Genomic DNA, 11576 nt, shown 5'->3' with positions numbered 1-11576 from the left:
ATTATGAATAAAGTTTAAAACTAAAACGAGTCTTTGTTGTTTTTGCTGATTCTACTTCTTATAGTCTGTAGAAGAAACAACACACTTTTCTTTTTCCAATTTTTAGCTTTATTATTGCTTTGGCACTTTTAACAGAATGGTAAAGGAGACCTTTAAAAGAATCTTACACTCAATTTATCACCCTGAGTATCCAAGGTGCTTAACTTTCAAGAAGACACCTTTTCATACCTTAAGCTGTTTTATATCATCTTTTTTTTTTTCTGAAGCTCTTTCACAATGATTTTGTATTTTATTTCTTATCAATTAATTCTTGCTTTAATTAGCTCTTTAATTTTCATCATCAGTGAGTCTGTTCCTTTCATCAGCTAATACATTCTTGGGGTTAAAAGTTGATCCAAAACTAACACTTTGATTGAAATACTTCAAAAATAATCATAAAGAAATTGTGGTCATTGGTTCAAAACGTTTTAGTTTCAGAACAGACTCACCTTTTTACCCCGTATACCATCTTTTCCAGAGCTTCACATTGACACATTTCTTTTATTGTTGTTGCCACCTAGACACTTCTCAAAAATATTTGTGCATTTCACTTCATTATAATATAGTAATATATAATCATATATACATATAGTATTTATCATATATCATAGTGCATAATGAAACCGGATATATTCAGAGATTTAAGGATTATTATTTTTATACAGTTTTCAAAAAGGGCACAAATAACTGGATGAAACAAAGGCAACTATATTTTCATTTTTAAGCATCATGGTTTAACAATGTGAACCTCAGAATGAATATTGTAAGTTCTCTTTTATGGGAAAAATAATTTCCCTGATCTGGCTAAGTGTGGATAAAGGAAAAAGTAATTTTGTAATTTTTTAACATTTTTAAACACTTTTAAAACACTTTCAAGTTTTATGATACATTGACTTTCAACAAAGGGGATGGTTAAATTACTCCTTAAAAACATGAAACATTGAGTCAGTAACTAAGAGATTGGGTAGATAAAACGGCTCTGGAATGACATATTTTAACTAAAACGTTAGTTTCAGTTAAAATAAAATATGGAAAAGTAGTTTGGTGCTTATCCATTACATGGATTGGAAAATATTTAATGTTCAATCTTGATAAGTACCCTTGATGTTTCATGGACTTGTTTTCTCCATCTGTTAACTTTTGATCTAAAATGATCTAGGTTGTGAAAATGTCCTCCTTGATGTCAGATGTATTCTTTAACATACAGAGTATTTCCTAATAAAACTGCATTAGTGGTTTAATTTAACTCCAAAAGATTCAGCAGAAGATAAAGCGAGCTGCAGATCTGAGGACACACCAACTGGCAGGCAATCTGGCAAGCCTTTCTCTCCGAAGCTGAACAGAAACACTCATATTTCTTTGTTTGTGTCCAACTCATTTTTTTTCTGCATATCACCATCCTCTCCAAACACTTTGGCCTTCAGATTCTGTCTGCTTTTTCTTCTAAAATATGCTCCCACTGGCATAAAGCATGGGGGAATGGAGGGGAAACCAAAAAGGGTGTTACATGCAATAGTGGACAAGGACAAAAAAGACAGCAAAAAAAAAGGTCCACATTGTCTGCCTCGTTTAAAAACTACTAAAACCTTTCTGCTTGCACCTTATCACCTCCCTCTCACCTCATTTTCGTCTGTTTTCCACTTTTTGTTAAATCTGTGTGTGTATGTGTGTGTTGCTGCTTTTAATAGCATCACCATGGAAGTGGGGAGAGGTTGCTAGGTAACAGGCTGGCGTCTAAAACGGTGTTTGATTGGCGGCAGCATGGACAGTAGAGAAACAGAGAAGGTTTGTATGTCCCCAGCATCTGTTAATGGGTCAAGCTAAGCTGCTACAGCTGCTGCTTAGAACATATTTCAATAATGCCAAAGAATCTAAGATAATCAGGATGTTTCTGTGAAAGGGGCTCCTCCATATGCCTTTATGACAGCTGCAGGATCAGGGAGCCTCTACAGAAATGCATGACGTGGAGAAAAACAGCAGACTTGGAAAAGACATGACATCATAGGGCGCAGTGGTGGCGCCTGGTGGATAAAGTCTGCTACTGCAAGCACCTTTGTCTGGCGAGATGAGGACTATTGGCAAAATATGTACATCAATACAAGATACTTAATAATTACCCGTTAGAAGTAAGATTTAAAAAAAGACTTAATTTTGGTTTTTTTAAGGGGTCTTAATTCATGTTTTCTCCAACTTTTTGAGATTTTCTCTTGGGCCTTGACATTTCTAGCAATTTTTCAACCAGCCTTTAGATTAGAGCGTATTATGTACTGGTAGATCAAAAGAACGGATATTTATAGCTAATAAAAATATCTCAGTAGACCTGATAGGTCTTTTAGATTTTGGGATTTACATTGCTGGTTACAACATTTTATTTTTATATTTCTCAAAAAGAATACCCTATCCAGGAACAAATCATGTTGCACAGATAGACTGATCTAAATATTGAGTCTTAAATTGGTTGTGTACTAGCGTATCTGTCTTTTTTTTTTCTTGTCTTGAGTTGCAAAGCATGAACATTTTATGCAGTAGATTATAGTTACATAAAAAGCAATATTTCACTAATATTTAGGTACTGGACAAAAGCTAAGACTAAAACAAGTCAAAAGTTGAAAGATTATCAGAACAATTGAAGAGAAATTGATAAAGACAAATTTATGGTTACAGTGGAATGGAATATCTTTTCACTAATTCACTGATATATGAATGCATGTAGTGCATGAAGTGCAATGTTTTGTTGCTATTTGTTCTGAAATCCACCTTTCAGGGATAAATTACTCATACGAACCCTGATCAGTTACCTCATGTGATGTGGTTAGTGGGACCTAGCTTATAACAAAACCGTAAATCAATAAAAATAAAAAAAAAGACTGTCTGAGAGACTGAGGTATTAATAGGTAGACATCCAAGTGAAACCACTTGCTTGATAACTGGGCAGCCAGGTGAAGCTATTCATCTAATCAGCCACAAGCAGCCAGCCCCCAAAACAGCCAAAGACAGGCTGCAGGAAAGTTTAGACCTCAGACATTTATGGTGTGTTCCGATCAGCTTCAGGCCCCGAAAAACCCGGCCTACCTGGACTAGATCCTTCAAATGCCATGAAAACAAATCAACTAGAAGAGTTCGGCGATAGAATCAACAGCCTCTGACTAATGAAGTGACAAACACAGGTGGTGAGAGTGAGGCCCTCAAAAAAAAAAGATTGTAGAAATTCTAGGTAAAGCAAAGGATTTGAGAAGATCTCAAGATGCATTGTAAAATGATCCATTTTAGTGTATGCAAAACACTTTATATATTGAGGCAATTCAAAGCCTTTTTATCCTGGTTTTACATGCAGCTTACTTTACAAGTAGGGCACAAAATGGTATGAGGGGCCTCGAAAATAACATAGATTCTACCTGGAAAAAGTCACACAGAAGATGAGCAACAATTAGAGAGCTTTATAAGCATGAGGTTTATAGCCTTTGGCTCTCAGGCCCTAATAAAAGACATAAGCATTACAGGCGTTCTTAACCTATGCTGGAACAACTATTCTTCACGTTTTAGATGTGTCTCTCCTTAAACAAACCGCATTAAAATTATTGAACCTCCTTGCAGCCACAAAATGTTACAAAAGCCTTCATCACCTTTTCATTCAGGTCAGGTGTGTGGAGGCATGGAAACACCAAGATCATGTAAGGCAGGGACCCCTGAGGACCAGGGTTAATAAACCTTGGCATAGAGAATGATGTTATGGTTGATCAGATGAAATAGGATAGCATTGCAGATTGATGGTGCAAGAAAACCTATTTGCAGAACGTCTTTTTAAATCAGAGTCCTAGATGATGATTGGACATGGCTTAGAAGTCAGACTTGAATGTGGGTTGTGCAGGAAAGAGACTCTCCTGTCTCTAAGCTTTAGCAGGTGAAAGCAGCTGCTGTATTCTAGGATATTAGCACCAGTGGTGCCACACAAGGCTGTATTAGTTCACCTTTGCCCAGCATTATATTCAGTCAGGTTACCTTAAACCCCAATTTAAGGAGCTACAGGTAGATATCCAGAGGAAGAGTGTAGGAGCTTTTTCATTTCTCATCAATTTAATATTGATCCAGATAAGGCAGTGGATCCCAGGTCAGTTGGAGATCACCTCCTGGTGGCCATGCATGGGAACCACGCCAAGAAAATGAAATCATTCAAATACCTGGAGGTCCACATTAATAATGACCTAACTTTGATGATTAGCTGGAAAAAATATGAGTAGGACAGCCTCTATTACAAGAACAGAGCACCCGGAGACAGGAACTATCTGATCAGATCTCACCGTTTACTATTAGCCCTTAAATTTATGAATAGACACCCAGCACATTTCCACAGATTCTTCACTAACAAGTTTAGTTTTCTAATAGTGTATGTATAGGTTACATGAAAGGTTGGATATGTATTACAGTAGGGTTATTTAATCCTGGTCCTATGAGGGTCCCTGTCCTACATGATCTAGGTGTTTCCCTACCTCCACACACCTGACCTTAAAAGGGTGATCATCAGTTTTTTGCAGCATTTGATGGTTGCTGAGGAGATGCTGCAAACATTTGAATCAGGTGTGCTTTAGTGGAGACACATTTAAAACATGATGGAAAGTCGGCCATGATGGTTAGGGTTAAGAAAACCTGTTTTAGAATGTAGTTTGTAGTATAGTCACTGTTTATGGCAAATACAGAGACCTAGCCACATTTACTATCTTCTAAATCCTAAAGGCCAGACTAAGATCTGCTACAGGAGACACAGACAGAAACCAGAATTTCAAAAGAATTGCACAGACGGGTCTAAAACTGAATTATTTGAACACCAGGACAGAGGACATGTTTAGAAAAAGCTAAATGCAACATTCCATGAATAGAAAGTCTTGCTAACTGGAAAGGAGAGAGGTGTAAGACTCATTTTTTGGGGGGAAGTTTTGTTGCAGAAGGAATATACCAGTTTACCATTGTTGAATCCATTATAAAATTACCTTAAATCTAGGTTTTGTTGAGGAATGGGATTATTTCATGGGTGTACTCTATTTTGTTCCACAATGTGTAAGAGTCAATGATTTCACTTAAATGTGCGCACTTTTAAAGAAAACATGAGGAAATGATGGATCATTTGAACAGAACCTATTTTCTATACATAAGGACTCGTCTTATATTGATTAATACTTCTTCAATGTTGCTCTTTTAAATATCTAATATTGGAATTAAACCAAAAATGAACTTAATTACCCTTTCAACTGCAGTCCTATTTGTTATTTGTTGGTGCAGTTTGGCAGTAAAGTTCACACTCATTATCTGAATGACTTAAATAAGGAGAAACGTTCAGTTTATATTTAAAGACAAGTCTGTTTCTAGCTTGTGTGTTTTATTTGGAACATCCCCAGATGAAAGTAAATAAGTACTACTACTCAGGTACAACAACTCATCTTCTTAGAAGAATGATAAAATAAAAATCCCAACAAATCTCTTAGTTTTTTAATTTTATTCACCTCTCATTCGTCTTATTTCATACAGATTCCTCACAAGCAAAGACAAAAGACAACACAAATGTTCCAGATAGCTGATTCCCAGGTTTTTGTTTTTCTTGCATTCTTCCCATATGAACAAGTATATACAGATAACACCTAGGAAGAGCGCTGAAATAATAATAGTCGTAGTAATAATTAACTCTTTCCCACAATAACAATTTTAATAAATACTCAGTGTTCTTAACCGCACAAAAAGGAGAATGATTATCGGGCTCACTCTAGTAGCAAAGGGATTGTCATCGATCCCAAAACAGTCGTAGATTTCCGCTCTCGCACAAACACACCTTTTACCTAAAGAAATTTGCACAGTCAAGTAAATACCACCTGTAGCCAATAAACTGTCCAGTGTATGAAAACAACCGATCAGAGTCTCTCCAGATGCTGAGGGTCAGAGGATCACGAGGCTGATGCGAGAATCAAGGAGGATCTGTCCGGTTCCGCGTCGGTGGGATGAGGAGGATGGATGCAGCGTGCCACTGACTGATGGAGGACGACTGTTTGGGATGTTAATGATGATCAAATGTGAAGCCGCTTAAGAGGGAAGGAAGGAGCATCCTCTCAGTTACTCTGCTGGCTACGTTTGGTGATTAACCCAAGCAAAAAGAAATCTTTCACCACAGCAGCATAAGTTAAAAATCCAACCTTTAATTTCAGCCCATTGATTCAGTGGGATTCAGTAATGTTCCACCCTTAAGGACGGGTTGGAGCGCGTTTAGAGAGCGATCTTTAACCATTTCTCTGGATCATTCAGATTCCTGGTTGTCCTCTTGTTCTCTGTTCAGCGAACCCCAGACATGTTCTATAAGATTAAGGTGTGGAGACTAAAATAGACATATGACATGGTAGCTTTATGTTTCAATTTGACCTGATTTTTTGTACCAGTCCTGCTAAATAAACCTGATAAAGGCCCATTTTTAGCTTACTGGTTTAATTTTTTTATCTTATATTTTAAAGAGTTCATCTTACAAGATTCCAAGTGCGTTTGGAAAAGCTCCCTATTAAAATAAAACCAATATTACAGATCCTCATGCAGCCATGCCTTCATTACAGCCACCATTACAGCACGCAGTTTTCTTATCTTCATCAGATACAGCTGCTGAACACCTTTATTGGAACAGAACCACATTAGAGGGTGAGACGTCTTTGCTCTGCTTTCTAGGCTCCTCAATTCAGTATCAAACTGAACAGTTTTATATTCCTGCCCCATGTTTCTATATTGAGATCTTTCAGATTATTACAAGGCATAGATAATGAGCAGGTCACATAGGGAAATGATATTAAAGGGGCTACTATTTCAGGCCCAACCAGATGTGACCAAAGCACCTAGTTACAGTTAAAAAAAAACATTGAGCAAACTCATCATCTTTGCATTTTTTGATGGTAGGACAGTCATTTATTCTTTACCTGTAAAACTGATCTTTGAGGTTTCTCATCACCTCATCAGCACAGTAATGTAGAGCTTGACAACATATTATTGATGCAAATCAGCGGTTTGATATACGAGTAAAAGGGAAGGGACACACCTATTTCAGTTCCAAGAAACTCAGGTTAACTCTGAAAAAGTGACAATATGAATAAAAAACACTTTAGGTTCATTGTTTTAAAGGGATCGTTCTGGGTGATAATATTTCGGTCATTTATTTGATTGTGTTTAGAACTAATTTTCCTTAACATCTTATTTTTTTGTAGCTATCTAAATGTTCTTTAAAGGATTGAATATTTCTACACTTTTCAGTGTTGGACTATGCTGCTGCAGCAAAATATTTCCCAATAAACACGGGCAGCTCTGCATGATATCATCCAGTATAAACTTTCATGCAATAGAAGCACACTTGGGTGCTTGAATCAATAAAAAAAAAAAAAACAGCGAACAGAGAGAAAATAAATTATTGGTTGTTTTCTTTTTATGCACAAGGCTGAAAATGTATCCTATCCACCAAAGTTGTGAGGAAAAGCTTTCCGTCCTTCCAGGTTTAGAAAGATGAGGAGAAGGATGACCACCATGCAGAATAAAACATGCGCGATACAACGAGGAGCGTCGCTCCCCTCAGAAACAGAGCAGCTCCGAATGACAGCGAGAAACATAACATGAGGATTTCTGTTCTTCTCTTATGAGGCAAAGGGAAAGATGAGCAAAGAAATGCGTAGAGCTGCACAGACAGGAAACAGGAAGAGAGGATGGACTGAAATGACGTGGCTTTTTTTAGATGTTTAATGGCTTTAGAGAGAATCAGTCACCCAGCTGGAGAAGTTTAGCTGGACGAGCACAATGAGAATTTCTTCAACCCTCAGTGTTGTGCTGATTAGAGACCAAGGGCTGCTGGAAAGGTTTCATACCTTTTAAGGACACATGAGAGAAACAACTTAGACTAAGTGCAACATTATAGGAAGTTGGATTTACTAAGTGCACTCAGCTTAGAAAGGATGCCTGTTCCTTATGGAATGTTTCACTATAAGTACTGCTGTTCACAGAGAGTGGCCGGCTGCAGCTGCCCACATAGAGGAATTGTCGGGTCCAAACTCTGGCCCTCCATGTCCATGTCCATTAGGTTGGGTCGTGTGGTGCCGGCACTGCTGTCTCCTGAACCAAGGGGGCTGTCGCAGCTGCTGCCCGGAGACGAGCTAAAGGTCCGGCACACGGAGCCACGCTTCCTGTGGTCCGCCCTTATCCGGGCCGGAGTGGGCCGCGGGCGAGGAGCGAACTCCAGAGTCTTGGGTCTCTCCAGGGGGCTGATGAGAAAGGGAGGGGCCACGTCAGGGACAGGGGGAGCAGGAGCTTTACGCCGATGGGGGACGGGGTAGACTATGGAGGGGTCCGGGAGACGAGGGATGTCCAGTTTGTCTGGCTTTCCTGAGAATTAAATAAAAAGATTTACGTTATGTTATTCTGTTGAGACCTCAGGTAAAATGCACAGGTAGTCCACAGATATAAATTAAAAATACTAAAACAAAGACCAAGCCTCTTTAGAGAAGACCTTGGAATACATATGAATGTAGAATGTGGCGTTAAGTACCTAGAATTTACTTAAAGTGCAGCTTGTGTTGAAGCAGTCAATAAAACATGCTGGGGGTTTATTTTATTTTCAGTGCATAAGGACCATTCTCTACAGCTTAGGGAAAGAAACAGAGTCAGAGTCTATTTGTTTTTTAAAGTAATGACTGTTCTTCCTGCTGGAAGTGGAACATAGCAGTCAAACAGAATAGAATTAAAAATATACTGATCCTCATAGGTGCTACGATAAAACGCCTACGTGGTTTAGTTAGCCACCATCCATAAACCACCAACCCACACCTGCTTATTCTCAGATATTTAACTATTTAAACCCCGATACAGGCTTTTAGTTTGACATGAGCCTTTGTTTTAAGTGACATTTATCTTCTTATTGGAAGTGCAGTCTTAAATATGAAGGAAGCAGCTATAGATTAGAGAAGGCATGTCCAAAATTGATCCTCGAGGGCCACTGTCCTGTAGGTTTTAGAGGTTTCCCTGCTTTAGCACAGCTGATCTTCATTGCTAGCTGATTAACAGACTTTTATTAAACTGGAATCATCAGAATTAGCTGTGGTAAAGTTGAGAAACATTGAAAACCTGCAGGACAGCGACTTTGGACCTGCCTGATTAGGATAATGGTTAGAGGCCCTTCCAATCTCAAAGACGGCAAAAAATAAAATAAAACAGAAGAAATCCCCAACACGCAAAAATTTGTGATTTTAAATGTAATGTTTCATTTAACAAAGAGGAAAAGCAAAAAGGATTTTTCATTCTTATGTAATACAATTCAACAGTACATCACCTGCAGACAGATTTGAGGTAAAACCTTCTCAGATTGCATTTTTTTTCTTTCATGGATTAAGTATGTTGGTATCAATGAATGAAACCTTTTACTGCCAAGTTCAACCAGGACTTCTTGGCAGAGGACACCCTGTGTGTCAGAGGAGCACAGGAAGGATGCTGTGGTGGATTTTGTCTGCATACCTTTACATGTTGTGATGACTGGCGGTGGAGGCATCGGCATGCTCCCGTCGGACGGCGTTCTGCGGTGTCCCAAAGTCTGTGCTCGGGGCCGGATCGCACTGTCCGATGGCGTCCGTCTGTGTCCTCTGTTCAGCGCCATCGCTGCGGAGACATGGGTGGGTGTAAGGGACTGGTTGGGCTCCTTCTTGAAGCTTTCCGCCCGTAGGTCTAGCAGAGGGTTGAGCGCAGGGGCCTGGGGTGACGGGGCCGTCGAGGGCGTTTTGATGCTGACCGACGGGGTCAGAGAGTAATCGTCCGAGTCCGAGGGAAGAAGGGACTTGGTGGAGTTGCAGTCAGACAGAGAGGACAGAGAGAGGAGTGTCACAGAGGGGGACGGGTCCATGCAGGCGAGCCCAGAGTCGTGGTGTCTGGAGAGCGTTAAGGAGAGGTTCCTGCTGGGAGGAGAGGTGCTGCGACGGAAACGGCCCGTCCGCTGGAAGAGACCCTCTTTCTTCTTTCTCTGCTCCTCTCGCTCCTGCTCATCCTGAAGCATCTGGGAACAAGATCAGTTTAAAGACGATGGATGAAGACTGCAGTGAAGCATAATTATGTGCAGCTGTCACCTATTCAATACCAACGCATAAGTGAAACCCTTTACTTCCGACATGACACCTTATAAATATGGTCTACCTGTGTAACGCACTGATCATCAGTACTGGTTCAACAGTGGTTTAAAACAAGAGTGTGACTGATTTTCACGGCATTATACATCTTTACACTCTCACTGATTTCTCTCTGGGATTTTTGTTGCTTTTTTCTCTTATTTTCACAGCTGTTGGTTTGCAGTATTCTCAAAGAACATTTTGCAAGTTTAATTCATCTTTGCAACAGCCTTCACATAAAACATCACTTTGTGCAAGTCTCTCCAGAGATACTGATTTTGTAAGCGTTTGTTTTCATAAGTTAAAAAAAAATGTTTTTTTTGTTTTGTTTTTTTTTTTCCGTAACAGAGCTCAGCATCTCTACCCCTTAATTTCATCTTGGCGGTTATTGCAGAATATTCAGCTACTGGCTGCAAATTACTAAACTCAAAAGCAGATTTTCTAATCTCATGTGAGTCCAAATATAAATAAATATCAGATAAAATAGTTTCCTTTGTAAAAATAAAATTAAAAAGAAAAAAATAATCTTAATTATTAAAAAAAAAAAGCATAAAAAACTGAATAACATGCTACCTTATAAACCAGATAGAAAGCTTAGTCATGAGTTTCAGCCTGTTTGATCTATCAGATTATCTTCCCGCTGTCTGCATCCCACCTGCTGTTTTCCCAGCTGCAGCAGGTCCTGTCCCAGACCAACAGAGGCGAGCAGGGAGGCGCAACCCAGTAGCAACATGTCGCTTTTCTTCCTCTGGCTGCAGCGACGAACAGAGTCCTGGTTGCTTACACTCATGGAAGGGCTCGCAGACGGCAGGGAGAGGCTGGTACTGCTAATGGTAGCTGCCCCGCTCATCCCCAAGCCGCCCCACAGGGGCCCAGAGTCGTCATTGGCACCATTACTGCTGGTCTCTGACGGGTGTAAGGACCCTGGTGATTCCTCAAACTCAGAGCCCTCCTCTGTTGTCAAGGAAGAAAGAGTCAGATTGGGAGCAGATTTCTAGAAACAGAACAGAAGAGCTGAGACTCACCCATTTCATTCAGGCTGGAGAAGCCGGGCATCATGGGAGCATGTTTGGGTGACTTCCCCAGATTTGGGGCACTGGATGAATAAACTTTGCCTTCGCTGAGAGATTTGAGCCTGCATGAACAAAGGCGTTTTTAGTACCAAAAAAATAGGCAGTGACTCCTGGAAGTATTCACACCCTTGAAACTTTCCACAACTTGTCCCTTTGCAACAGAGGGATCGCATTTTATAGAGAAAAAGTAGCGTAGCTCTAAAATCAATCCACCAGTGGCCAGTAATGTGTGGAGCCTCCAATTGTTAACCTTTGTTCCAGTAAGTCAGTCTAGGGGTCATTCAGGATATGTCTCTATCAGCTTCATGTATCT

At 39.7% G+C, this 11576-nt stretch overlaps 1 protein-coding gene across 2 annotated transcripts in view; it reads right to left on the bottom strand.

Annotated features, from left to right (window-relative positions):
- Positions 1 to 6885: 6885 nt before the first annotated feature.
- map3k10 (mitogen-activated protein kinase kinase kinase 10) overlaps positions 6886 to 11576 on the bottom strand; it is a 50539-nt gene continuing 45848 nt past the window's right edge. The window contains exons 8-11 of one of the 2 annotated variants that reach the window (XM_015393746.1): positions 11216 to 11325; positions 10846 to 11144; positions 9550 to 10081; positions 6886 to 8424 (exon numbers count right to left, since the gene is read on the bottom strand). In XM_015393746.1, coding sequence (XP_015249232.1) covers positions 8024 to 8424; positions 9550 to 10081; positions 10846 to 11144; positions 11216 to 11325 — 1342 coding nt within the window. In that variant the 3' untranslated portion in view covers positions 6886 to 8023. The remainder of the gene's footprint in view (positions 8425 to 9549; positions 10082 to 10845; positions 11145 to 11215; positions 11326 to 11576) is intronic. The other variant, XM_015393745.1, reaches the window with a different exon arrangement.

Source organism: Cyprinodon variegatus, unplaced genomic scaffold, assembly GCF_000732505.1.
Source record: "Cyprinodon variegatus isolate N-32 unplaced genomic scaffold, C_variegatus-1.0 Scaffold655, whole genome shotgun sequence".
Classification (NCBI taxonomy): Eukaryota; Metazoa; Chordata; class Actinopteri; order Cyprinodontiformes; family Cyprinodontidae; genus Cyprinodon; species Cyprinodon variegatus.
Note: the sequence above shows the minus strand (reverse complement) of the source record. Positions and strands in the feature narration are given on the sequence as shown.